The following is a 25,230-nucleotide window of genomic DNA, read 5'->3' as shown; positions in this document are numbered from 1 at the left end:
GAGGGATGCAGAGGACTCCACCTCCCATAGACGTCACAGCACCAAGCAAGTCTACAGTTACACGGCGGCTGCACACTGGGGGGAAACCATTTGATTTGACCAGTGATTCCGAATGGATTTCCCATGTGCACTGCTCATTACGAGGAAGCTGGTGTGCCCCTATTCTGATAGAAAAGCTCCCGTGTGTACTTGCCGGGGAGCTTAGTTAGTTATGCACATGTGCAGCCGCTGTGTGCCAGCGACCGGGCGCTCGCACACAACAGTGCGGGCATGGGGCGGCGGGCCTATGGGATTCGCCCATGGAAACCCCCCAGCGTTTCATGGGCGTTCCCATGAAAACTCTGGTCGTTCTCATGGTAATTCCCCGAGAACGCAGGTGCATTAACCAGAATGACCTCCTAGGACCCCTAAGTTTATTAGAAAGCAAATAATGTGACATTAAAAACTTTATGTTTTCTGCCATTTAACAAACGTTCTAGTTTAATGTTTGCGTGAAAACCCCCTATACAATGCAGCTCTAGTGCTACTCTGATAGGGAACCTCACTCTTGACCTGATAGTGTGTATTGGCATATCTGGGCGATTTGCACAACTTACCTTGCGCTTTGCTACCACCTGCTCGTGGTATCGGTCAGATGAGTCTCCGGGGATCTCACTGGCCCACAGAGTCAGGCCAATAAAGGTGTACGCACACCCTATAATCAGCAGAGGCAGCACATATACAAGGCAAAACACTGCCACTTGATACCTAGAGGAATAAGACAAGGTCAGTGTGACAGCACCATATGCAATGGCATTATATTTAGAACACTATTTAATAGAACAAAATACATATCATCTGAGTTATGTACAGTACAGTAAATGCCTATAAGGAATTGTATATTGTGGGTGCTGGAGAGCTGGTACAGTGATATACAACATCAGCATTATTATCTGGCTGCTTTTGATCAGAGTATAATGGAGGTGATTGAGAGCAGGGGCGCCCCAGTAAAATGAAGGGGCGTGGGCAATGGGAGGAGGCATGGCCAGACATCTGCCTATAAAAAAATTACTTAGTGTGCGCTGCGCAGGCGCGCCATGTCTAAACTGGTGGGCGGCAAGTGGGTTGACAGTGTATGTTGGGCTGGGGAGAAAGGCTACTGCAGCGGCGTTTAGTTCTCACTTTCCCTCGCCAGCTCTCTGCAATGGGGGGTAGCAGGAAAAAAAGCTGGTAAAGAGAAGCGTCTCTCCCCCTCTCTGCGCTGCTGAATAGGAGCACCAAAGTGGCTGTAGCAAGAGGACAACCAATGGTCGATCAAACACAGGCACCAATCAGATTGGATTTTCTAAAGCAGCTGCTTGAGCAAGGGACTAGCTTTCCCCCCCTAAAAAAAAGATACATAGAAAAAATGCAATCGTGCATAACAGCGCTTAGATTTGTTATGCACAAATTAAAAAATATATATATTTGTAATTGATACATAAGAAATCTGAGCACTGCTTTGCACCTTTATTTGCTGTGACTGATGGCACTTTCTGATGTTTTATAAACTCTATCAAGGTTTTTATCAGATGGTTAATTTCTGATTCTACAAGAATGCACCTGGAACATTTACGCTTAGACCCCACAGTAGGGGCCCGATGTATCAAGCTTCAAAAAGTGATAAAATGGAGAGTGATAAACCAACAGCCAATCAGCTCCTACCTGTCATTTTTCATACCCAGCCTGTAACATGACAGTTAAAAACTGATTGGCTGGCTGTTTATCACTCTCAATTTTATCACATTGAAGCTTGTTACATCTGGCCCTACATAGCTGGCACTGAATGTTTCCTACGTGAAAATCCCCCATTACAGCCCAGCATAGTTGTGACAGAAAGGCACACAACTGTGTTGCCCATGTTTGCCTACAGTGACTTCTGCAGCAGAGAGTAATGCGGGCCTGATTCTAACAAATTCCCAGGGCTGTGAATTTGCTGATTATCAATAGGCCACGCATGTGCACGGTACGCTGTGTGCATGTGCAAGGTCCCCCTGCAAACATAGCCAGCAATGGCTAACCATCGCTGGCCGTTCGCAAGATGATTGTCAGCTGCCCGGTGTTTGTAGGCAGCACCCTGTAGTTTTTTTTCTTTTTTGGGAGAGTGCTGCTGAAAAATGAAGTTGGGCCTAGCCATTGGGAGGTAGGGACGCTGACATCATTAGCGGTCCCGATCTCCCCACGGCCATTGCAGCGCTGAATTAGTTTAGATCAGGTCTGAATCAGGTCTGCAGTGCAAAAAGAAACAAAATTGCGTGCTTCTAACTTTGTGGAAGAATTTGGGGAGGACCTTTCCTGAATCATCATGAGCACAAAACAAGGTCTATAAGCAGATGCTGAGTGGCGTAGAGCAGGGGTCTTCAACCCATGGCCCGCGGGCCACAAGTGGCCCGCTGAGTTGTTTTGAGTGGCCCGCCACCTGTCATTGCCATGTAAAAAAAAACCTTCCGCGCTAGTCCCCTTTGCACGTGGGACACGCCAGAGGTGAATCATGGTGTGTGGCATAATGTGTAATGGGCATCATGGTGTGTGGCATAATGTGTAATGGGCATTACGGATAAACAGTGTATATTGATTTAAGTAGCCTGTCATTGTTTGGGCTTGATTTGTGAGGAGTACTAGGTCACTGTGTGGGCCTTCATGTTTATATGTCACTGTGCGGCCTTTAGCCATCCAACTTAAGCGAGGAAAGACAACAACCATTCCTGCTGTAACCAATGTCTGGTCATGCAGGTTGCAAAAGTGAGATGTCAGGTAATGGTTTTCCTGCTAGTTCACACTCTTATAATTAGACAATGCCCCTTAGAATTAGGACACACCTTTTTGGGGCGCGCAATTTCTTCAATATATTATGTATGGGGGAGCTGCATTTTTTTTCTGTTCGCACTGGGACCCTAATTGTCTAGAAATAGCCCTGGTGCTGACTATATTTTGGAGGTGGGGTTTATGTGTATGGGCAGCTGTGCCAACTATGTATGCGGGGGCTGTGCTGTCTATCTATAAAGGGCTGTGCTTTATGGGGACTGTGATGTCTGTCTAGGAAGAGCTGTGCTAAATACCACAGTAGAGATTAGTGGCCCTCGGGCTTCGTTGAATTTTTTAATGTGGCCCACACTGTCGTAAAGGTTGAAGACCCCTGCTAGAGGAACGTGATTGGCCAGCAGCAGGCCCTGGCCTCAACCCTATAGAACATGAAATGGAATGCAGGCTACAAGCCCATACTTGCCTACTTTTGAGTATAGTTAGTAATATAATTTTACACATCGCCCTATTGAGGGGGCGTGTCATGATCCACCCAAAGGGCGTGTCTAGTTCCATATATAGAGAGATTGTGAAAAGAGATTGGGAACGTGGCACCTAGAAGCGTGGCTGTGTACTGCTACATCTGAGTCTGAGAGGAATCTTTTAAAATGACTTATATCCAAATGTAGATGAGCCCCAAAGCAGCTACTTTTTCCCCAAAAAATGTAACAGTGTAATGTGGGCTAGGTGAAATGAGGGAGATTGCTAGACTAATTAGGGAGAGAGGGAGATTGCTGCTATTTCAGGGAGTCTCCTACAGAATACAGGAGGGTAGGCAGCTATGTACAAGCCAAATCTTATTGCCCCAAGCAGTGCCCAACCTAGCACTCTCGTGGCTGATGTCGGTGCTTAGAATATTAAACGGCTGGCACAACTAGCAAATTCATTCTCAACACATAACCACATTTCTCTTATCCCCTGCACCATTGTACTGCTTCTACATTGTACAATTGTCCAATATTTCATGTTGTAGATGTGCCAAATCCTGTGTTTCTCAATAGGATCAACTGCGCACATTATGCCCTGTCATTTAACACTAATGTGTATTTACTGCAGAAACCTTTACCTGCCTATGACTACGTTCACTCACTCAGTGAAAACATTGAGGTCAGTAAACTAATTTACTACAAATTACCCAGAATGCTTTATAGCAGCTTAAGCAGCCTTCTTGACAAGTGTAAAAAAAAAAATCATGGATATTTAATGTAAATCCCAAACACCCAGCTGTCTCTGCTTTATGTGAAAGAGCCACTGGGAATAGTTGTGAAGTTTTCATGGGTGATTTAAACATTATCTGAACTGCCTTCCTGCAGTTTCCTTGAGAAGCCTCCAGCTTCTTTCACAATAGTGCATACATACACAGGAGGTTTCCGAGATGAAGCCTCAGGCACCTCTGTCTTCAATCGTCGTTAGTGTTGGGACTGTGCAAATGTATACAGTGCTGATAAATATTCCTGCTTTGGTGCAGCAGCTCTCAGAGGGACAGATAAGTTTGCATTGTATTAACATCACTTAAAGTCCCCAAAATGTCTTATGAGCTTATACTGTAAGAAAACATCATTAACATTAATCATCACACATGAAAAGCCTATTACATTATTTCACCAGAAACAGTCTATTTTGTGTGATCTTAAAGATGTATTTCCAATATGTAGGACTGAGAGAAAAGCAAGTTTGTTTATTACCCAAGGAGAAGGAAATAAAAAATGGAAATACATACCTCCCAACTGTCACGATTACAGCGGGACAGTCCCGATTTTCGGGTCCTGTCCCGCTGTCCCACCCGCGGCAGGCATTGTCCCGCTGCGGGGGGTGGCAGTTGGGAGACCCCCTAATCTAATAGAATAGACGCTGTGCGCATGCGCACAGCGTCTATTCTCGTATGAAAATGAGGTTGCGGCTAATTAGCATAAACTGCGCCCTCATTTGCATACGCCCCGTCCCCTTTTCGGGCCCTATAGTGTCCCTATTTCTGAAGCAAAGAAGTTGGGAGGTATGGAAATACAAATGATGAGCTCAAACAAAATTATATATGACAGGTATCGTGTGTTATTATGTTCCCCTATGACACACTGCTTACTGTCTGTATTCAGTAAAACAACCTTTATTCCGAGTCAACGTTTTAAAGGCCATATCCCCTTTCTCAGGACATAAAGACAACATCTTCTGTTCTGAGGAAGGGGATACGGTTCCTGAAACGTTGTTTGTGAAAAGGCTATTGTATTGATATGTTCTCCAAATGTCAGCAACAACCCATGCAATCCGCATATACAAATAAATCAATTTGAATCAATAATAATTTAAAGTGACACAGGGAAAAAGTACAAACACATGCAGAAAGGGAGATGCAAAACGGTATGAAATCTATCAGTAACTAGAAAGCAACCCTGTCCCTTGTCAGTGCAAATTAATATAAGCTGGTTCAGTCCCAACTCAGAGGCGGAACTACCATTGGTGCAGCAGGTGCACCGGGGCCCCTGAGAACTAAGGGGACCAAAGCTTCCACCCACTGTTGTGTGGCATATTGTGAACTTGGGTTAAAGTGGAGGAGGGGGGGGGGGGGCAAATTATATTTTTGCACCTAGAACAACCAATCACAATTTCCACCACTGTCCCAACTGACGGCCTATAAAAAGGTTTCCCAATATCACACGAGAAACATCTCATGATGGTTAAAAGCAAACAGCTCTCTCGGGACCTTCGCTCCCTTGTTGCAAAACATACTGATGGCATTGGTTACAGAAGGATTTCCAAACTTCTGAATGTTCCATTGAGCATTGTTGGGCCATAACTGTGTAAAGAGCATAATTTCACCATAAACCAGCCACAACCAGGTGTTTCTCACAAGATTTCTGATTATAGGAGTGTTAAGAAGAGTTGTCCAACAGCCAAGGACACCTTGTGGAGAACTTAAACATGTTGACAGGCCCCAAGAACCCTGTTGTCCATAGGTAGCTGCCTATACTGCCTTGTGGGTAATTTGAACTAAACAACTAGCAGCCCATGGTGGTTCTCGAACCGGCCTGTCCAGCTGCTAGTTGTCCAAAGTCGGACACGCTACACTTGAGCCATGAGGGCTCTTGTAGTTGAATGAATGATAAATGATATATTTAAGTTTCATGGGTTTCTCCGTAAAAAAACGTTTGATGATGCCAAAATGAATAATAACAATAAAAATAAGAAATAATTTTTAAAGGTTGTGTGTATATATATATATATATATATATGGTACTTATGTAGTATCTGGGCTGCCGATTTTTTGATTGTATGCCTTAAGTTAAGGCATACAATCAGATGCGATGCGATGCGATATCGCATCGCATCGCATCGCATCCGATATCGGATGCGATGACCCGATTTTTCCATAGGAATCAATGTTAAAATGATTCCTATGGAAAAATGGGTCCTTTTCATACCCCTACTATCCAAGTGGGCATGGAGTTGGATATAAACCTGTGGCGAGCGTAGCGAGCCACCGAGCCCGAAGCGTGGCGAGCGAAGCGAGCCCCGCGAGGGGACGGTATTCGTCCCCTCGCGGGGCTCGCTTCGCTCGCCACGCTTCGGGCTCGGTGGCTCGCTACGCTCGCCACAGGTTTATATCCAACTCCATGCCCACTTGGATAGTAGGGGTATGAAAAGGACCCATTTTTCCCATTGAATTCCATGTTAAAATGGACTCAGTCCATTTTAACATTGATTCCTATGGAAAAATCGGGTCATCGCATCGCATCGCATCGCATCGCATCGAATCGCATGGTCGCATGCGATGCGATGCGATCTCCCGATCCGACCCGATTTAGAAATCGGCAGCCCAGATACTACATAAGTACCATATATATATATATATATATAAAATGGGGAATACCTAACCGTCCGCGCCTTAAAGGCCAGTTGATATATTGGAAAAATTGTACACTATGTCATCTTCAAAAAGACTATATGTATTTGTGTATTTTTTATGAGCCGAATTGTTAAGGCTTTTACTGAATAAATGTTTTAAACAAATGTGAGGAATAAGCTTTGTACCTTCACTTATAAGCGCACTCTGTTCCTTTGTCTTTATATATATATATATATATAAAATATTTTATGAGAATAATAAGAATATGATTATATATATATATATATATGTATGTATGTTTTAAAAGTTTACAATGGTCCGCAATCCACAGAGCTCCACAGAAATACATGCTCAGACTACCTGACTAATGATTGACCAGGTGCACCCACAGGTGCAATTTAATTGATGTTTTCCACTGATTGGACAGTTCACCTTTTTAAACCTGGTCAGACAACAGATAGACCATCTTCTGAGGAAACCGTCAGATTTACCACAGACGGAGAAACGCGTCAAGAGTCTATCTCATTCCGACACCCGCTTCCCATCTGATACAGCCCTAATTACCATCTATTGGCTGCCCGATTCCCAACCCAGCTGGACTGATTCCACCTTGCTCCAACGGCACAGCAGCGCTAAGAGGCGTCTCTCCATCTAAGACACCCGGGTGAGAGCTACCATCCTGCCGTGTCAGCTCCCAGCGCCGGCTCCCCCAACATCGGGCCATGCTGGTTGTTCAGCAGATCGGCCACCACTCTCTCCCAAGTGCCTGCTCCCAGCGAGAGTTACCGTTCCATCTCTGTGTCAGCTCCCAGCGCCGGCTCCCTCAACATCGGTGCTACGCTGGTTGCCAGCAGACCGGCCACCATCTGCATCTGGAGTGTCTGCTCCCGGTACCAGCTCCCTTGCCATCGGAGCAACACCGGTGGAAGCCAACACCAAAAAGCACTGGATCTCTGCCGCAATTTCATCACGCACACCAGCAGGTAATACTGTATATACCATAAAAACATTGAATTTATACAACTAAAAACTGCTACAACAATTATAATTTAAAGGGGAACACTCATATTGCCATTATCCAATTTGAGAACTTTCTTATTATTGGCAACAAAATACCAATATGGGCTCTGAGGGCCTTATTCTGGTTGGAGCGGCCGGGCCGTACGCGTACGTCCCGGGATTTTTTATGATCTGCGCATGCGTACATTCGCTAATGCGCAGGCGCGAACACTCCACAACGCTTACGGACGGGTCTCTACGAGCGAAAAAACCTATACGCGAGTGTACGGGCATTGGGGGCGGCATAGGGGCGTGATGAGGGGAGCGGCCGAAATAATGAGGGAAAATGGGCGTAAATATGGGCGTACACGGGGGTGTGCACCAAAAATGAGCGGTGCTACTACCGCACGATCGTCTAAAGCACCGTTCATTTCGGACACAAAACAGGCGGCCGCCAACCGCCATCTCAAACCACCCCTACAGATACCGCATGCCAGCGTGCGCCTGGATTTGCTAATTTACGCTGATTACTACCAAACACATACACCTGAATGTAATAACCAATGCTGCAGTCTATTAAGTCCAAACCATGATTTCACTACCTGCAAGCCTACACACAGCACTCAAACACATTGGAAGCTTATCTTTCGAAACTTCTCTACATTTAAAGGTTTGTTTAATTTAAGGTAAGAATCTTTGCAAGACCTGCTTATATATGCTAAGGTAGGTATTTGTTAAACAGTTATACACATTCACTACGTGCTTTCATAGACTTTACACAGTAGCACACTCAATCTACACAAGTCGACATGTGTCAACGTGTTCACTCTAATACAAACATAGGTTTTGTATTTAGGATACAATAACATAAACCACATCTAACACCTACAAAGGATGTTTCAGCAATGTTTTAAGCCCATGGCCACTATTTTGCACATTAATTAATTCAATCAATTAATTAATTTTAATAATTATAGTTGAAAGGCAAGATTTGCAGGTCCATATATGTGAAGGGTATGTCAGCGTACACGGACGTACGCTCACTCTCACGAGCGGTGACATAAGCTGACTTTTCTATTGAAAACAATAGGGACCCGTCCGTGCAAGCTGGCGTACGCTCAGATAGCCGCAAGAAGTCGGTGGGAAGATGGACGAGAGACGTCCGTAAACGGTGGTGTACGCTCAATTGTACGCCAGTTGTCGGAGTGTAAGGGCTGGTCCGTCCGTGTACGTTGGCGTACGCACATTTGTACGCCACTCCCCTTCGACGTTGTTTCTGGCCGTACGTATGCGGCTGAGTTGTGGGTGGACTTAACCCCAACGGCCGCGTACGGATAGCGTACGTTGTTTTGGAGCGTACGCACGTTTGGCCGCTACGATCAGAATAAGGCCCTTAAGTGTTGCTAGTCGGAACCATTATTTTATTGTATATGTATGTATTTTTTAGTTTTTCAATTTTATTGTATAATAACTGTATTAAATAATATTGAGTAAAGAATAATAACAAAGATCAACACAGTGTGCTCTCTTTTATCTTGTCTCTCTTTTATCTTGTTGTATTTTGTGGGTAATTTGGCTCTAGTGACAGGAACATATAATTTACGTGCTAGTAATTGTACAAAAAAAAGATAAAATAAAAAAGTAAAAACCTAAAGTGGCGCTACACTGAACTCATAAAGGTCAGGAGTGCCCTACCATAAGGCAAATCCAAAGTAAGCTCATGTAAGAATCATTTAGAAAAAATAAGTACACTACATGTACATTTTTTCGCATGTATGACAGAATGAGTTTATATATTCTCCCCATGCTTGAGTGGGTTTCCTCTGTGTACTCTGGTTTCCTCTCACAATCCAAAAATATACTGGTAGGCAAATTGGCTCGCAACAAATTGACCCTAGAATGTCTGTGTGTACATGTGGTAGAGAATATAGATTGTAAGCTCCACTGGGGCAGGGACTGATGTGAGTGTTCAAATATTCTCTGTAAAGCGCTGCAGAATATGTGTGCGCTATATAAGAAACTGTTAATAAAGAAATAAAATAAATACAGAAAGGCTTACTTTTGCTGAGCAAAAACAAAACTAAGACTCCAATCTCTGGGAGTATTATACACTATGTGATTTGGGCCCGATTTCACCCGATTCTGGAGGATCAGTCCGAGAAATCGGGTAAAGTAGGGCCAAGTTGCATAGTGAATGACATCCGACATCCATTGTGATAAATCTTATGTGCAGCCATCAATGCGGCAGGGAGCAAGGTCCAGGGGAGTGGGGCTTTGCTGCGGTGGGCGAGGACCAGAGAGCAGGGTCTGGGGTAGCGGCGAGCGGCGGGAGAATAGAAAAAAAAAGCTATGCCAATCAGCAGCCGCCCAGTATTTTGAATAGGATTTTTTCACTTCTCCCACCGCTCGCCGCTACCCCGGACCCTGCTCTCCTGCCACTACCCCGCCTGCAGCTCACCTGGGTGAATCACATCCGATTTATCACACATAAGAATTAGCACATCAAGTGCCAACTCTTATCAAGCTCTCCTGGGGAGCTGCTGGGGGAGCTCAGGACATGTCGGGCCGACTTATCCTTAGGACAAGTCGGTCCAATGTATGGGGGCCATAAGTGTTGAGCTACAGTATCTATGGTGTTTGACATAAATGGCAGAATACTGTACATTTTATTTATAACTTCAATTTGCTAAATAAATAACGAGACAAAGCTTTTGCTCTTGACTGCAAACGAATGAAATATCATAGCTTTAACCAAATGTGTTGCAAGACACATTCTGTTATAGTCCAGCCTTCTCTTGCGTATAATATGGAGGAGTTGCGGACCATTGTGCAACCTGAGGCTCTTTCCAATGCCAGCTGCTGGTGCTTCTGTGACCAATGATTCTGAATTGAAATGTACAGTCATACACTGTATAACAATATGCTCTGCTCTTGGATGCACTACATTCCTCATATTCCTGCCTGTCAGTCATCATGCTGCTCTCCTATTGGCAATAGGATTATATATGTATGGCTGTGAGATTCCACCTGCAGTCATTGCTTGTGGAAGTAGTGATTGCTGCGGGAGGAAGAAGTCACTGGGCCAACTTGTATGTGGAACCATCCAATTTGTTCTAGGACCGTGTAGCAGAAATGATGCTACAGACTAAGGGGTAGATGTATGAAGCAGTGATAAGGGAGAAGAAGTGAGCCAGAGGCCAAGTGGCCCATGGCAACCAATTGCCTGTTCTGTATAATATTATATTATGCAAATTATAGATGTTAAGTCAGTGCTGATTGGTTGCCATGGGACACTTCTCCTCTGGCCCACTTCTCCCTTATCACTGATTCATACATCTACCCCATTATAGACTAAGGGCGGGATGTATTAATATACATCGCCACCCCTAGCCGCCCAGCCGCCGCGATGCTACCGCATATGTACTAACATATGTGGCTAGCATCGGGGTGCGGTGACGGAGACCCCCGCGATACCTGTAATGTGGTGTGCGGGGGTCTCCGTCACATCCCGGCGGCTGTCAGTGTCCCCGGGGTCTCCTCCTCCCCCCTTCAGCCGGATGTCCTCCCGGCTGTGACACCTGCTGGGGGAGGAAGAGATCGATGGAGGATGGGAGGGGGGGTCGTGCGGACGGTGGGCAGCGATAGTGTAATGGTACATAGGAAAATGCGGTAATATCCCTGTTTTACCGCATTTTCCCTTTAGTACATCCCGCCCTATATCCTGAATCCTATGTTCATTATCACTTTTTATCTGACTTTCACCAACACCATAATCAGTGAAATGGTATTCTTTCAATGCCATATACTGTATACTTAACTGGTGCTTAGTAAATAAGCAGTGACCCATAGTTTCACAGTGGTCAGAGGGATTCTGAACAGATAGCCAACCTTTTAGATCACTTGAAAAAATAGCCATTAATGTAACCATACTGTATTTAAAACAGTATTTGTAAACACAAAATAGTACTATAAAATCAAAAGCATCTGAAAGGTGACTGGTAACTTTATACACAAAGGGGTTAATTTACTAAAATGGAAGTTCTATTGAAGATGGTATGCTGCTATGGGTAACCAATCAGATTATATCTATTATCTTCTAGAACAGGCCTGGCCAATATGTGCCTCTCCAGCTGTTTTGAAACTACAAGTCCCAGCATGCCATGCCACAGTTTTGCTATTATAGAATGCTAGAACTCTGGCAAAGCATGCTGGGATGTGTAGTTTCACAAAATCTGGAGAGGTTGGTCGGGCCTGTTTTAAAAGGTTCATTCTGATCGGTTGCTATAGGCAACATCCAATCTTCCATAGAACTCCCATCTTAGTAAATAAACACCAACATGTTTGCAGATAGTAGTATATAAAGTATGCACGATGAATAATCTTGAGATGCATGGGACCTTTTATTACAATGTCCAAAAACACATTTTTTTCTCAGAATTGGTACATGTGATGAGGTGTGGCATAATCAGTAGTATTTACGTTTTCCAGTCTGCATAATTGACTTTGAGAAGTAATAATGCCACTTTTAGCAATATTATATGACAATAGTATTTTATACTGCTTCTACAGTATTTGTTGATTGTTAAATATTTTCAACTGGGATGTTACCATACTCACCCTAAGTCACCTCACCATATCCTACCAACTGCACCGTGCTGGTCGTCGGAACCAGAAGTGCCACGTGCCTGATGCTGCAATTACGAAGCTGGCATTTCAGCATCAGAAATGTGGTACTTCTGGAAAGGACGTTCCTGATATATTATCGTCTACTAATACATGATTGTGTTCTGTAAAGTATATTAACTACATTTCCTGTGGAGCAAAATGGTAGATGGTCACAGCGAGGTATGTTCATGGTACACTATTGCAGCCTGAGGCTGTTCAAATAGATTAACCCCCTTCAGTGGAGGATTTTTTTTTAGGGAGCGCTCCTCACTGGGCAAGTTTTTTTCTGGAGAGCGCTCCCTAAAAAAAAAAAAACACTACTGTGTCCCCTGGTCCGGACGGCGGTGCTGATCTGTGTAATAACCAGGCAGCCGCTGAAGCTGAGTGCGGCGCTGATCTCAGCGCTCAGCTCAGCGGCGCTGCCCGGCAAGGGGGAGCGCAGGCAGTGGCACTCCCAAGAATTTTTTGGGTTTGCCAGTCTGCGAACTGGAGCAAACCCCGGAAAATTCTCGGGAGAACCAGGGAAGGGGTTAATAGTGTGGGCATCTGATATGGAGAAAAGTCCAATCTTAGTATGACACATGCCCAGCCACGTGTGATTAGACACATCTGCCTGCCAGCAAAGTGTCAATGCAATTTATTTGAAAATGCTGGCATCTTTGCACTCAGACTAGAACAAAAATATGTCATACAGCTAGACTAATCTGGAATCAATCAGAACGTTTAAATGTTCCTAAAACTGTTACTAAACCAGAACCAACGAAGAGTCCCTCATAACATTAGAATGATCATAGAACTAGAACAATACAACTAGATAAATCAATCATATACATTTTTAGTTATATAGAATACCCTGGATACACTCGGGCCACAGGACAAGACCAAACTGATCAATCAGAACATTTAAATGTTCCTAAAACTGTTACTAAACCAAAACCAACGAAGAGTCCCTCAGAACATTAGAATGATCATAGAACTAGAACAATACAACCAGATAAATCAAACATGTACATTTTTAGTTATGTAGAATGCCCTGGATACACTCGGGCCATTAGAATGTTTACAGGACAAAACAACCTGATCAATCAGAACATTTAAATGTTCATAAAAGTAGACCAAAAAAGGGTCACTCAGAACATTACTTTACTAGACCAACCTAGAGTCGGAGTCAGAGCATTACAATATTCGCAGAACAAGACCTTCTTAGCCAATAAGAACATTTATATGTTTACAGAAGTAGAGCAACCTGGAGTCAACCAAAACATTAGAAAGTTCACAGAACAGGACCAACCGGGTCCATCAGAGCATTTGAATGTTCACAGAACTATTTAGGTGAAAACAGTCCCTAGGTCGACTCCATATGGTCGACATTTAAAAGGTAGACAGGTAAAGTGGTCAAGAGGTACAAAAAGTTGAAACAGTTAAAAGGTTGACATGGTCACAAAATAGTTTAACACCTTTTTTTTGTTTTTTTTTAGGTGCCATTTACCATTTGAAGCCGCATGTAACCCTAATTACATAGTAACATAGTTTGTGAGGTTGAAAAAAGACCATTTAGTTCCACCTAGTTATACAATTATACTATCTCCAGTATTCCCTGAACCCTTGGCTGATATTTGCCCTACTGGACCTCCCACTATGCAATATAATTAATGGCATACTTGTCTACTTTTGAAAACTAGTTTCAGGGAGATAATAGTTGGAAATAGAATTTTGCAAAGCACCGCATTGAAGGGGCGTGTCATGTTCCACCCAAAAGGCGTGTCTAGTTTCATATATGGAGAGATTGTGAAAAGAGATTATGAACGTGGCACCTAGAAGCGTGGCTGTGTACTGCTACATCTGAGAGGAGTCTTTTAAAATGACTTATATCCAAATTTAGATGCGCCCAAAGCAGTTAGTAATAGATCCTTTACTTGGGAAATGGTGCTGATGATTCAATGTAAATGTATCTGTCTCTCATTCCTTTTTTCCCCAAAAATGTAACAGTGTAATGTGGGCTAGGTGACATGAGGGAGATTAATAGACTAATGAGGGAGAGAGGGAGATTGCTGTTATTTCAGGGAGTCTCCTGCAGAATGCAGGAGGGTAGGCAACTATGATTAATGGTTGTATCCCTGGATGTCTCTTCGTTAAAAATTGGTCCACCCCTTTCTTAAATATATTAAGTGAATCAGCCATCACAACCTATTCTGGCAGATAATTCCAGATCTTAACTGCCCTAACTGTGAAGAACCCTTTCCTTCGCTGCACGTGAAATCTCCTTTCCACAAGCCTTAAGGAATGCCCGCATGTCCTGTGCATAGATCTCATGGTAAACAGAGCACCTGACAGTTCTCTGCATTGGCCCTTGATGGACCTGTTGACCTTTTACACCAGTCGACCTTTCACATGTCAACATATTGACTGTGTCAACCTTTTGGCCATTTCAACTGAATGCATGTTGACCATATGGGGGTCGACCTATCAACCTTCCATCTAATTAAGTCGACCTATTATCCAGATACCAACATAATCATAACCAGTATTATTTTCTCTGGAAAAACAGGTTCAGGAACTCTAAGGATTGAGCTATTCAACAAAAACACACAAGAGATTGATTAATAAAATGGAGAACCTAGGATTGGGTGAAAATATCTGCAGATGGGTAGGGAATTGGCTATGTAATAGAGAACAAAGAGTGGTTGTGAATGGTGCCGTATCAGACATGATACCGGTACTAAGTGGAGTGCCCCAGGGTTCGGTTTTGGGGCCCATTTTGTTTAACATTTTTATTAACGATATTGGGATAGGGTTGCTCAGCAATGTATCCATCTTTGCGGACGATACAAAACTTAGCAAAGTCATCAAATCATCAGAAGATGTCACCATGCTTCAAAATGATCTTGCAATTCTAGATGAGTGGGCAAAAAAATTGAAGATGAGGTTCAATGTAGATAAATGTAAGGTTATGCACCTTGGGAGACACAACCAGTGTGCAAGTTACAACCTTAGCGGAGAGGAACTGGGTAATTCCATACTTGAAAAGGATCTAGGAGTCCAAATAGACAGCAAACTAGGATGTAGTGCCCATTGTAATGTAGCTACAAAAAAGGCCAACAAAATTCTGGCATGTATTAAGAGGGGAATGGAAACTAGGGACTCGAGGGTAATTATGCCACTATATAAAGCATTGGTGAGACCTCACCTAGAGTACGGAGTACTGTTCTGGGCCCCACACTATAAAAAGGACATCATAGAATTAGAAAAAGTCCAAAGGCGAGCAACAAAGCTTATTAGGGGAATGGAGAATTTAAGCTACGGGGAGAGATTAAGCAATTTGGGACTATTTACATTAGAAAAGAGACGTTTAAGGGGGGACATGCTCAACATGTACAAGTATATCAAGGGCCAATATAAGGAACTGTCACGCACCCTCTTTTCTACTAGAAAGGAATCTAGGACGCGAGGGCATGAGCATAGATTAGAAGAAAAAAGATTTCATTCAGCTAGTAGAAAGAATTTCTTTACGGTCAGAACAGTCAAACTCTGGAACTCTCTTCCCAGAGAGGTGGTAACGGCTGGCTCATTAAATGCGTTCAAGGCAAAGTTGGACAAACATTTACTGGAGAAAAACATCCATGGGTACAAATAAGAAATATAATTTGTCTGTAAAATACCAGAACCTACCAAATCAGCAATGGATATCTATACCAGGTTGAACTAGATGGACGCAAGTCTTTTTTCAGCCTTACCTACTATGTAACTATGTAACTATACACACACAAACACACACACACACACACCTGGGGCATAATTCAGACCTGATCGCTGAGCAAATTTGTTTTCAAAATGGGCAAAACCATGTGCATTGCAGGTGGTGAAAACGTAACATGCAGAGAGAGGTAGATCCGGCCACTCAGCTACTACAGAGATTGCCAAACCTCATGGATTATTTATATATAAAATATAGAAAAGATTAAAAATAAAAATAAAGTTTATTTTATGGAAAGTACATTTTGGCCCCGTTCCTGATTATATCATATTTAATGAGAGGTTCAGAAACAGTTGAAAAACAGCGCTGACCGTAAGAAACTAGCAGTGCCAGGTTAAGGTGGTTTAAAAGCGGATCAGTGTACAGCGCAGGGCAGAGGAAGAAGATTAGTGGGTTCTGGTACAGGACCTTGGACGGTGCATGATAGGTAGAAAGTGGAGCTAGGTCTGAGCAGAAAAGATAGAAGATTATAGTTCCTCTGCGATACAGAATAAGACGTCCTCAAAGCTTTTCTAACGCTACATGCTGTGTAGCACACTTTCTAAATCTTGTGCACATTATCGGATTAGTTGAAGATTACAGTAATTAAGAGAAGGACCAAATTAACCATGTTTCCAGCTGTTTTTTGGAAAGAGCATGGGACTGACGTGACGGTAAAGTAGCACTAGGATATTAAAGCTTACAGTAATACCAACCCTGTTTCAATTTGTATAGTTCTGTGGTAGAAAATCATTGCAATTCTCTTTTATATTATTAAAGAACTTGTATTAGATGGCGGTTGTGGTTAAATCATTGTTTACAGTTGTATGGTATTGGTATCTTATAAAAAGACATTAGCACAATAATATCTCACCCTACACTCAATAATCCTTGACAGATACTAGGTTATTTTATGTAAATGAGCTTTACTGTGCAATGGTCACACTAAAGCGACTTTTAATGTTACCTTACCCTGTTTTTTTATAGAGAATCTTTAAAATACTAACATGTGTATGAGATGTCACTGTACTGCGGTGGAATGTCAGACCACTTTACCACTTCCTTTCCAATTGCCCTCTGTACCTCACCAGGCAGGGAGGTAAGTCTACTTTATTGTGACCCAGAACCAACATCTACCATGAAAGCAATTCAGCTTGTGTAATTCCTATGTGTCATAACAGAGGCACAGGCAACAAATGGATTTCACATATTGGGGCAGATGCATTAAGCCTTAACAAGAGATAAATGCAAGGGTGATAAGGAGAGATAAACATCCAGCCAATCAGCTCCTTACTGACTTTTTCAAACACAGGCTGTAACATGGCAGTTAGCAGGTGATTGGCTGGACGTTTATCTCTCCTTATCACCCTTGGATATATCTCTTGTTAAAGCTTAATACATCTGACCCATAGTTTCATATTACTAATACTGGAGTTCTCAATGTGTCTACTTATCTACAGTATAAATGCATATAGAAAATAGCACAAACTTAAACATCAATGGAACACAAATCAAACTTGGAACACTATACCCAGACTATGAAGAAGAAATCTACAGCTCACAAATGGCCTTTAACCCTTTTAATGGGGGTTGTTACTTAGATACCGTACATGATGTCATGCATAAGTAATGTATGTGTTAGCATCTGCTTCTGTAATTCTTTCATTTGTTCCAATGACATTTAGATTGATACCAGAAATATTTATATTAATAGATTAGCATTGCTTTAATTAATCTGGCACCCATTACGAATCATTGGGGATCTCTAGTGTATTGGACACATTTTACTTCCCAAATACAGTAAGACATAGTTTTCTGTCTCCAGTATATAGGAGCCATATGCTCTAACTGTCATTGTATCCAGATTGTTTGGTAGATTTACTATCTCATAACGGAGAGGCTTTTGATCGGTTGTTATTAAGACAGAGGGAAGAGTCTGGATATCTATGGACACTAGGGGGTGGATTCTGGGGCTCTGCAGGAGTTAAATACCATACATAATTCCATAGCCAAGCTCAGTCATGTTCACATTTTCAGGTTCTGAAGGGCAAATTCACAATAATGGTGTTTTCATGATCTTTCTGGCTTTCATTATAGTCAGTTTTGCAGAATTATGCTTGCTCTGACAAGAGGTCATTCATAATTATACTAAATGCTTCTCTACATACATCTATATAGATTCCTGACTACTCTCTGCTCTGTCAAACAGAACTAAATAGAATTAAAGTTTATTGGGATTTAGGTTTATGCCAAAAACCACAACAAAGTTAATTACTGTGATATACGTCACCCAACAGATTTATCACTCATCAATGTGACTATGTCACCATTTCTGTAACCTTCTCTAGGCTAAAGAGTCATAGTCACTATGACTCTTTAGCCTAGAGAAAGTTACAGAAATGGTGGTTGGACAAGGTTTATAAGAGCAGTCCGGGCTTGCCTGCATCATTCAAACCGTTCTTCCCACAAAACGAACGGTCGCCACCAAGTGAACACAAATGATCACCCCCCCCCCCCCCATTGCATTTCCAGTCGCATCTTTGCCACCACCAGTGACAGTGTTGACATGTCACTCACTCTCCATTATGTACAGGCCGTATTATTTATATACTCGGAAAGGCACAATCACTCTCTAATGGATAAAACCATGTTCACTGCAGGTGGGGCAGATGTAACCTGTGCAGAGAGAGTTAGATTTGGGTGGGTTTTTACTTTAAACTGATATCTATATTGCAGTGTAAAAATAAAGCAGCAAGTATTTACCCTGCACATAAACAATAAAACACCCAAATCTGACTCTCTCTGCACATGTTACATCAGCCCCACCTGCAGTGCACATGGTTTTGTCCATTAGAGAGTGATTGTGCCTTTCCGGGTGAACTAGAATAACCCACTCAGTTCCACCAGCTCTAATGGTAGGGGCTTCTTAATTGTGGAGTAATTTAAATTGGGTGTAATATTGTGTGACTACTGCCCCTGAGAGGTACGGCTCAAATTTATAGTTTGCAGACACTGGCCTAGGCTCGCCTAATTGGGAAGGAGGATTGTAGGCTGGAGCAAGAACTGATGTGTATCAATAAAGGGTACTTGTGTAGTTTCACGGCGCCCGATATATCGGATGCGATATCGGCAAATACACTGAAATCCCGACCCGTGCAAGCCTACCAAGCCTGCCAATTGCTTGGCAGGGCTTAGAAACTATTGCAGGCCTGCGATTAGCTGCATATCCATTTGCAAGCCCATTCGTCCTGGTACCCAATAAAGTTCTCTTACTTGTACAATTATACAATCTGGGCAATGTGCTGGTGCTGTAAAAATAGAGGATAAATAAAACTACATTTCCCCATAAGATGTAGTAAAAATTTGGCTAAGAGATGCTTGGTGAGAAATATTATGTCACTGAATATAATTAGCAGCTGTCATGATATAGAGGTGCACATGGGCATATGCATGTTTAATAAAAATATAAGAAATGTTTTGTGTGTGGGTGTGCCTGCCCTGCGTATATACATATGTACCGAGCATGCCGCAGGCGGTATTTTTAGTGATATATTTTTACTTGTAGAACAAGGCGATTTAAATTTCTCTTAGTTGTTCTAAAGAAAAATCAGCTCATACTGCCTGCGGCTCTTATGTTTCAGTCACACGCAGCAGAGTCCATGACGGCCTCTTTTTTGGTTGCATGCCTGGGACTTTGGGCAAACACCACTACGAACCTTTCCTTGGTTGCTATGGACAACATCCCATCTTCAATAGAACGCCCATCTCAGCAAATTTACCTCCCAGAATCAGCCCCAATATACTTACAGCCTCCTCGCTCACAACAATTTACTTGTGAAATTCTCCACAGCTTATTAAATGTAATAAAACCATACCTGACACATATCAACTTCCATAACAGAAAGACCCGGGGAAAAGAATTTGGACTAGGAATGTACAAATGAGCTTGTTTGTATCCTCTTTTTTTTTAAAGGCTTTATCTTACACAGTGATCCAATATAGAACACAGAGTGTTGTTGTAATTATTCACCAATTAATTCCAAAGGTTTACAGCTTTGTTAACATATCTATTAGTCTAATTAAAATGTTTGCACTAATTTTGATTGCCGCCTTCTTTGTATGGAGTTGCTGCATGACGCAGAACTGGACAGTCCCAGGCTTGCAATGAAAATAACAAAAACTAAAACAAAAAAGAAATACAATATTGTGAGTCCTTTGGATAAACTGTTTGTATTCCACAGGTAATATAGACAAAAAAGTGTTATGGATCTGTATCAAGCCTTGGAGAGTACCAGCCAGGGCCGGACTGGCCATCTGGCACTTCTGGTAAATGCCAGAAGGGCCGATGGCTGATGTCTTCATTGTGTTGAGCGCACGGAGCTCCGGGGTCAGCGCGACACCGGGTGACGTCATCGGAGAGCGCCGTCTCACCCGGAAGCCGCCGAGCTCTGTGCTGTGGGGATGGACGCTGCCTGCCTGCAGTGCACGCAGGAGGCATCTACAACAAGGACACCGCCGAGGGACGGAACAAACTACGGGGGACTACGGGGGACCTGTGGTCACACTACATCCGCCAAGGTACTGCTGTGGAGGCTGACTATAAGTGACTGGGACGCCAGTTCAACTTAAGCAGCTCCTGAGATCTGCGTGTATCTGGCACTGTGGGGCATGTGTATCTGGCACTGTGGGGCATGTGTATCTGGCACTGTGGGGCATATGTATCTGGCACTGTGGGGCATGTGTATCTGGCAATGTATAATGGACATTACAGTGCCTTCCTTTTTGTGATGCCACGCCTCCTTTCCATGAGGCCATGCCCCCTTTTTGCGGCGCGGCTTTGCCGTGCAAGGGCCCCGCCCACGTCGAGTGGGCCTATGTGCTCAAAATGCCAGGGCCTATTTCTGGTCCCAGTCCAGCCCTTGTACCAGCCAATCAGCTTCTGTCCTTTTCCTGGGACACATACAATATCCTATTGGTGGGGATGTTGGTGGTCAAAAGACCTACCGCTGCATCCCGGTAAGGTGAATCCAGATAAGGGCTCATTAATATACATAACCCTCCACCCCTAACCCTCTCTAATCCTAACCCTCCCCACCAATGCCTAACTCTGGGGGAGATTCTCTAAGCGAAAAATAAGGTAAAAACTCCGTTATCGGGGTTTTTACCGCATTTTGGGATGCTGTAAGCATCCCCCGCCGGGTTACCGCGGCGGGGGGCATCGCCAGAAAAATCTGGCGATGCCCCATAGAAGCCAACGGGCTTCTACTCCATACGCGCCACCCCCCGCCCCGCATCGCCCCCTCACCTGTGTCCGGGCAGCACAGAGCTGTGCTGCCCGGACCTGTGACCTCCTCCCTGCACTGATCCTCTTCCGGGTGCAGGGAGGAGGAGAGCCCGGCGCAGCAGCAGCAGCAGCGCCGGGTGTGTGAGGGAGGGGGGAGCCACCGGGACCTGCTGGGACCCGGCGACTCTCACCGCAAAGGACAGCTCTTAACGCAAGAGCTGTCCTTTGCTATAATTATCGCATATGTTACAACATATGCAATAATTATAAATGCGATTGGCGGCGAAGGGGGGCGGAGATTCTTAGAGACTCTCCCCCTCTAACTTCCATACCTTACTGCCTAAACCTAACCCTCCCTTCCCATAGTCTAACCCTAAACTCCCCCCTTCCCCCCCCCAGTCTAAACCTAAATTCCCCTATAATGCAGAAACTTAACCCCCCTCTTCCCTGGCCTGACCCTAACCCACCCCGGCATAATATGCCGGCACCCTTATCCATGTCAAAGTTCCGGCACTGGTGTTCTGACGGCAATCTAATGTCCGACAAGGGATTAATTCACCCGGCAGTACTGTAATTGCATCCCCTTATCGTAGCACAGCCTGTAGAATGACAGCTAGGAACAGATTGGTTAGTGCTTCATCTCTCTCCGCCTTATATCTCTCCAAGAATTGATACATCCCTTGGGTTTGATGAAGAGTTCAAAGGAAGTCAGTTTACCAAGGACATTTTGCATGTTTATGCACTGCATATGCTGCAGGACAAAGTGACGCAGAGTTGTACACATGTCAGTTGCACCATTGTGGGAGCTTGAAGGGCATTACATCTCTTTGAAGGGGTATTGTGATCATGGGAGGCTCCAGAGGCTTGGGCGCGGTTCAATATTTAAATAGGGGAGGCACAGCAACTGCCACCAACTGCCATTCCAAACAGACTCAGACTTTGCATTTTGGACTGTGCTGCAGCCCCTCCTCTGGAGCTGCCACTGATTGTATTGTAGGCTTTGCAAATGATGCATCCAGACGAGTCCCACCAGAGACATACTGTAAGCAGTCCAAACAGTTGTCTCATCGCCAGTAAGAGGCCTCCTTTTCTGGCTAGTCACATGAGGCATTAAGTGAGAAGGCACCAGGAAGTCTGTTTGGACTCCAGTATAACCAAGTGATAAAAGCTGGGATCCTTGGTAGGAGAGATGATGGGAAAATCCACATGGGTTTATTGAAGAAAATGAATACACATACATATATATATATATACATTTGCAAGTGTGTTTAGCTCCTGCCGTATCCTTCTGCTAATACCACTGCATTCCTGCATACCTCCCATAAATCTATATCCTTTATCTGCTGCAGAGGAAATACATTTGTATACATAGTATATTTATATTAAAAAGTATACATTGAACCTGTTTCTAATGTTTGTTTCTAAGGGCCAGATTCAGACCTGGTACCAATGAAATTCTGTCTTTTTCTTCCATTGCAAGGTGTCTGACAGGAAGTAGGCATAGCGGTGTTATAATTGCCCATTTAATGGGAGTGCTAAGGACGCAGGTGTGCCAAGGCCTGGTAGGGGAGGTTGTTTGACATCAGGTTCAGGCCAGATATGCCTGCATTCATCGCAGCCGCCGATTAAATCCCTGGCTACTCCTAGCTTGCCATGACCGGTGCCCAGTGGAAAAATCATTAGATGGTGACCCTGTAACAAAGGATGTTGGACATTATTGTTCGGCTAGGCGTACACATCCATTCTCACATTTAGCAAATTAATTAAAACGGCGGGATTTCACTATAGTGGGATGGCGTCTTTCTGATCGCCGGACATTGTTATAAGCTCATTAGCAATCATGTCTGAGTTATCCCTTAAGGACAGTACATATGGTGCTTGGCTGACCGTAACACTGTTTGTGGACACAGGTAACAGGTGACTGAAGCATTCTCTTATCGCTGTTTGCAGGACCAGTTTCCCGGAGGCAAGAAAAATAATGGTGTCACCCAAATAGCTCAATCAGTAAGGTGTCTGTCTCCAGTAAGATAGACACCGCAAATGCGCAGATACACCTCTGCACATGCGCAAACACCAACCATCGGCCGTCCGTCCACATTCGGGGCCATCCGACTCAATCAGAATAAGGGCCATTGTGACACATTAGCAAAAATGATGCTAGGAGGGGAAGTCAGCCACAGAAATGATATCAACGGCTTTCAATTAACTGATTCAAACTCGCAGGGGATGAGAGGTGCCCCCTTGGGAGCAGAAGCCCGGCGGCAGATGACTCCATTGCCTCCCAGAGTTACGCCTCTGTGCAGGATACATCTGGAAATTTTCATGGCAGTAGAGACCATTTCCAAAAAATCAGGGCTGTCCCAGGGACTGAATGAGAGATGTAAGCAACCCCCATTTTTTGGCAATTGCTTGACTATTGGATGAGTGCGCATTAGTCTAAGCGCACAGCGCATGTGTCACAATGCTGTTGCGATGGCAGTCAGGGAGTGGTTATGGAAAGTGAAGTAACAAATGCAGACGGGTCATGTCTGTTTTCAGACATGACACGTTTTATCCTTGATACCTGCATGCTGATTCTCCAATGCTGATATGTATTGGGGATTATGCTGCAGGTGCCTTATGCTCCAATAGAATAATCTGCAATAAGTAGCCCTCAATAACACATTGGTCTGGATACTTATCTTGGATACCATCTATTATCACTTGAATATCACCATCAGGCAGGCTACATTGCAATATTAGACGTTTTTGGATGAAAAATTATCAGGGCTAATAGGATCCCCCCCCCCTTACTAAGTATATCCAGAGGATTTATTCTTGAAAATAGAATCAATATCATGAATACCCAATTTACTTTGTGCCCACAACTTATATGAAAGCAGGCTGCCTTGCTGTGTAATTTGTCTACAGACCTTGTGTTCCAGATATTATGGGAGAAACAATAAGATAGGAGAGAAAAATTGAATTTAGACTTAATGTCTGAGGATCTCTGCTGTGCACTGCGTCTGCTTGTTTTATCTGCTACAACAAGAAAATAAAGTATTCAACCGGCTTATTCGGCTAAAGTCAAGTCACAGCCTCCGCTAATGCTGGCTAGCAGACGTGCTTGGTCAGGAAGCCAAACAGGAGCAGTGCATAAAATATATGTATTACCAGTCTACAAGTTAAAATAAAAATATCAAGATACAGTTTAAATTACAGGTCGGGTCTCCCTCACCCCGTGTATTTCAGAATATTTCTGTGGGTTTTTTTTTTTGGGGGGGGGGGTCATATTTGCCTCGTCCCCTGATGTCCATGGCAGCCTTGAGGATCCTCTTCAGCAGGATCTCCGGTCCCAGGGGTGCATTGCGCGAGTGCAGCTGAGGAGGATCATGAAGGCCGCTGTGGATGCCAGGGGACACCGTGGACGTCGGGGGACCATTGGGGCACCAACAGGGGACCAGGTAAGTAAGGAGAAACAATATTCCAAAATCCAGAATAATCCCTTATCCAAAATACTTGTGGTCCAAGCATTTCGGATAAGGGATACTCAACCTGTACAATGTCAAACAAGATGGATGCGTGAACTTAATGCTAAATGCAGTTTTCTGGCAGCAGTGTGACAAGACTACAGTTTCACTATCTTGTGGTACATGCAACATCCATTTTGAATTTCTGATTGGTTACTGGTTGTTTTATTCCCGCCCACTAAGGACATTCTGGATAAGCATGAAATAAAGAGTTATGGCAATGAGGATATTGGATCCTACATTGATAATAGGTGAATAATAATATAGTATAGTGAATAATCAATAATAGATGAAAAGCGAAACACATGTCATAAATTAAATTGAGAGTTTAACAAACTGAACGTGGATTTTGTGGACTAGTGACAACTGTATCTCCAAC

The 25,230-nt window shown here is 43.6% G+C and overlaps 1 protein-coding gene across 2 annotated transcripts in view; it reads right to left on the bottom strand.

Annotated features, from left to right (window-relative positions):
- The window catches only part of TACR1 (tachykinin receptor 1), a 221,979-nt gene that overhangs the window by 46,591 nt on the left and 150,158 nt on the right, over positions 1-25,230 (bottom strand). For both annotated transcript variants that reach the window (XM_083184514.1, XM_083184513.1), the window contains exon 3: positions 597-747. In XM_083184514.1, coding sequence (XP_083040640.1) covers positions 597-747 — 151 coding nt within the window. The remainder of the gene's footprint in view (positions 1-596; positions 748-25,230) is intronic.

This window comes from Crinia signifera, chromosome 4 (assembly GCF_055691185.1).
Source record: "Crinia signifera chromosome 4, ASM5569118v1, whole genome shotgun sequence".
NCBI classification, from domain to species: domain Eukaryota; kingdom Metazoa; phylum Chordata; class Amphibia; order Anura; family Myobatrachidae; genus Crinia; species Crinia signifera.
This window is presented reverse-complemented; position numbering and strand designations above follow the sequence as displayed.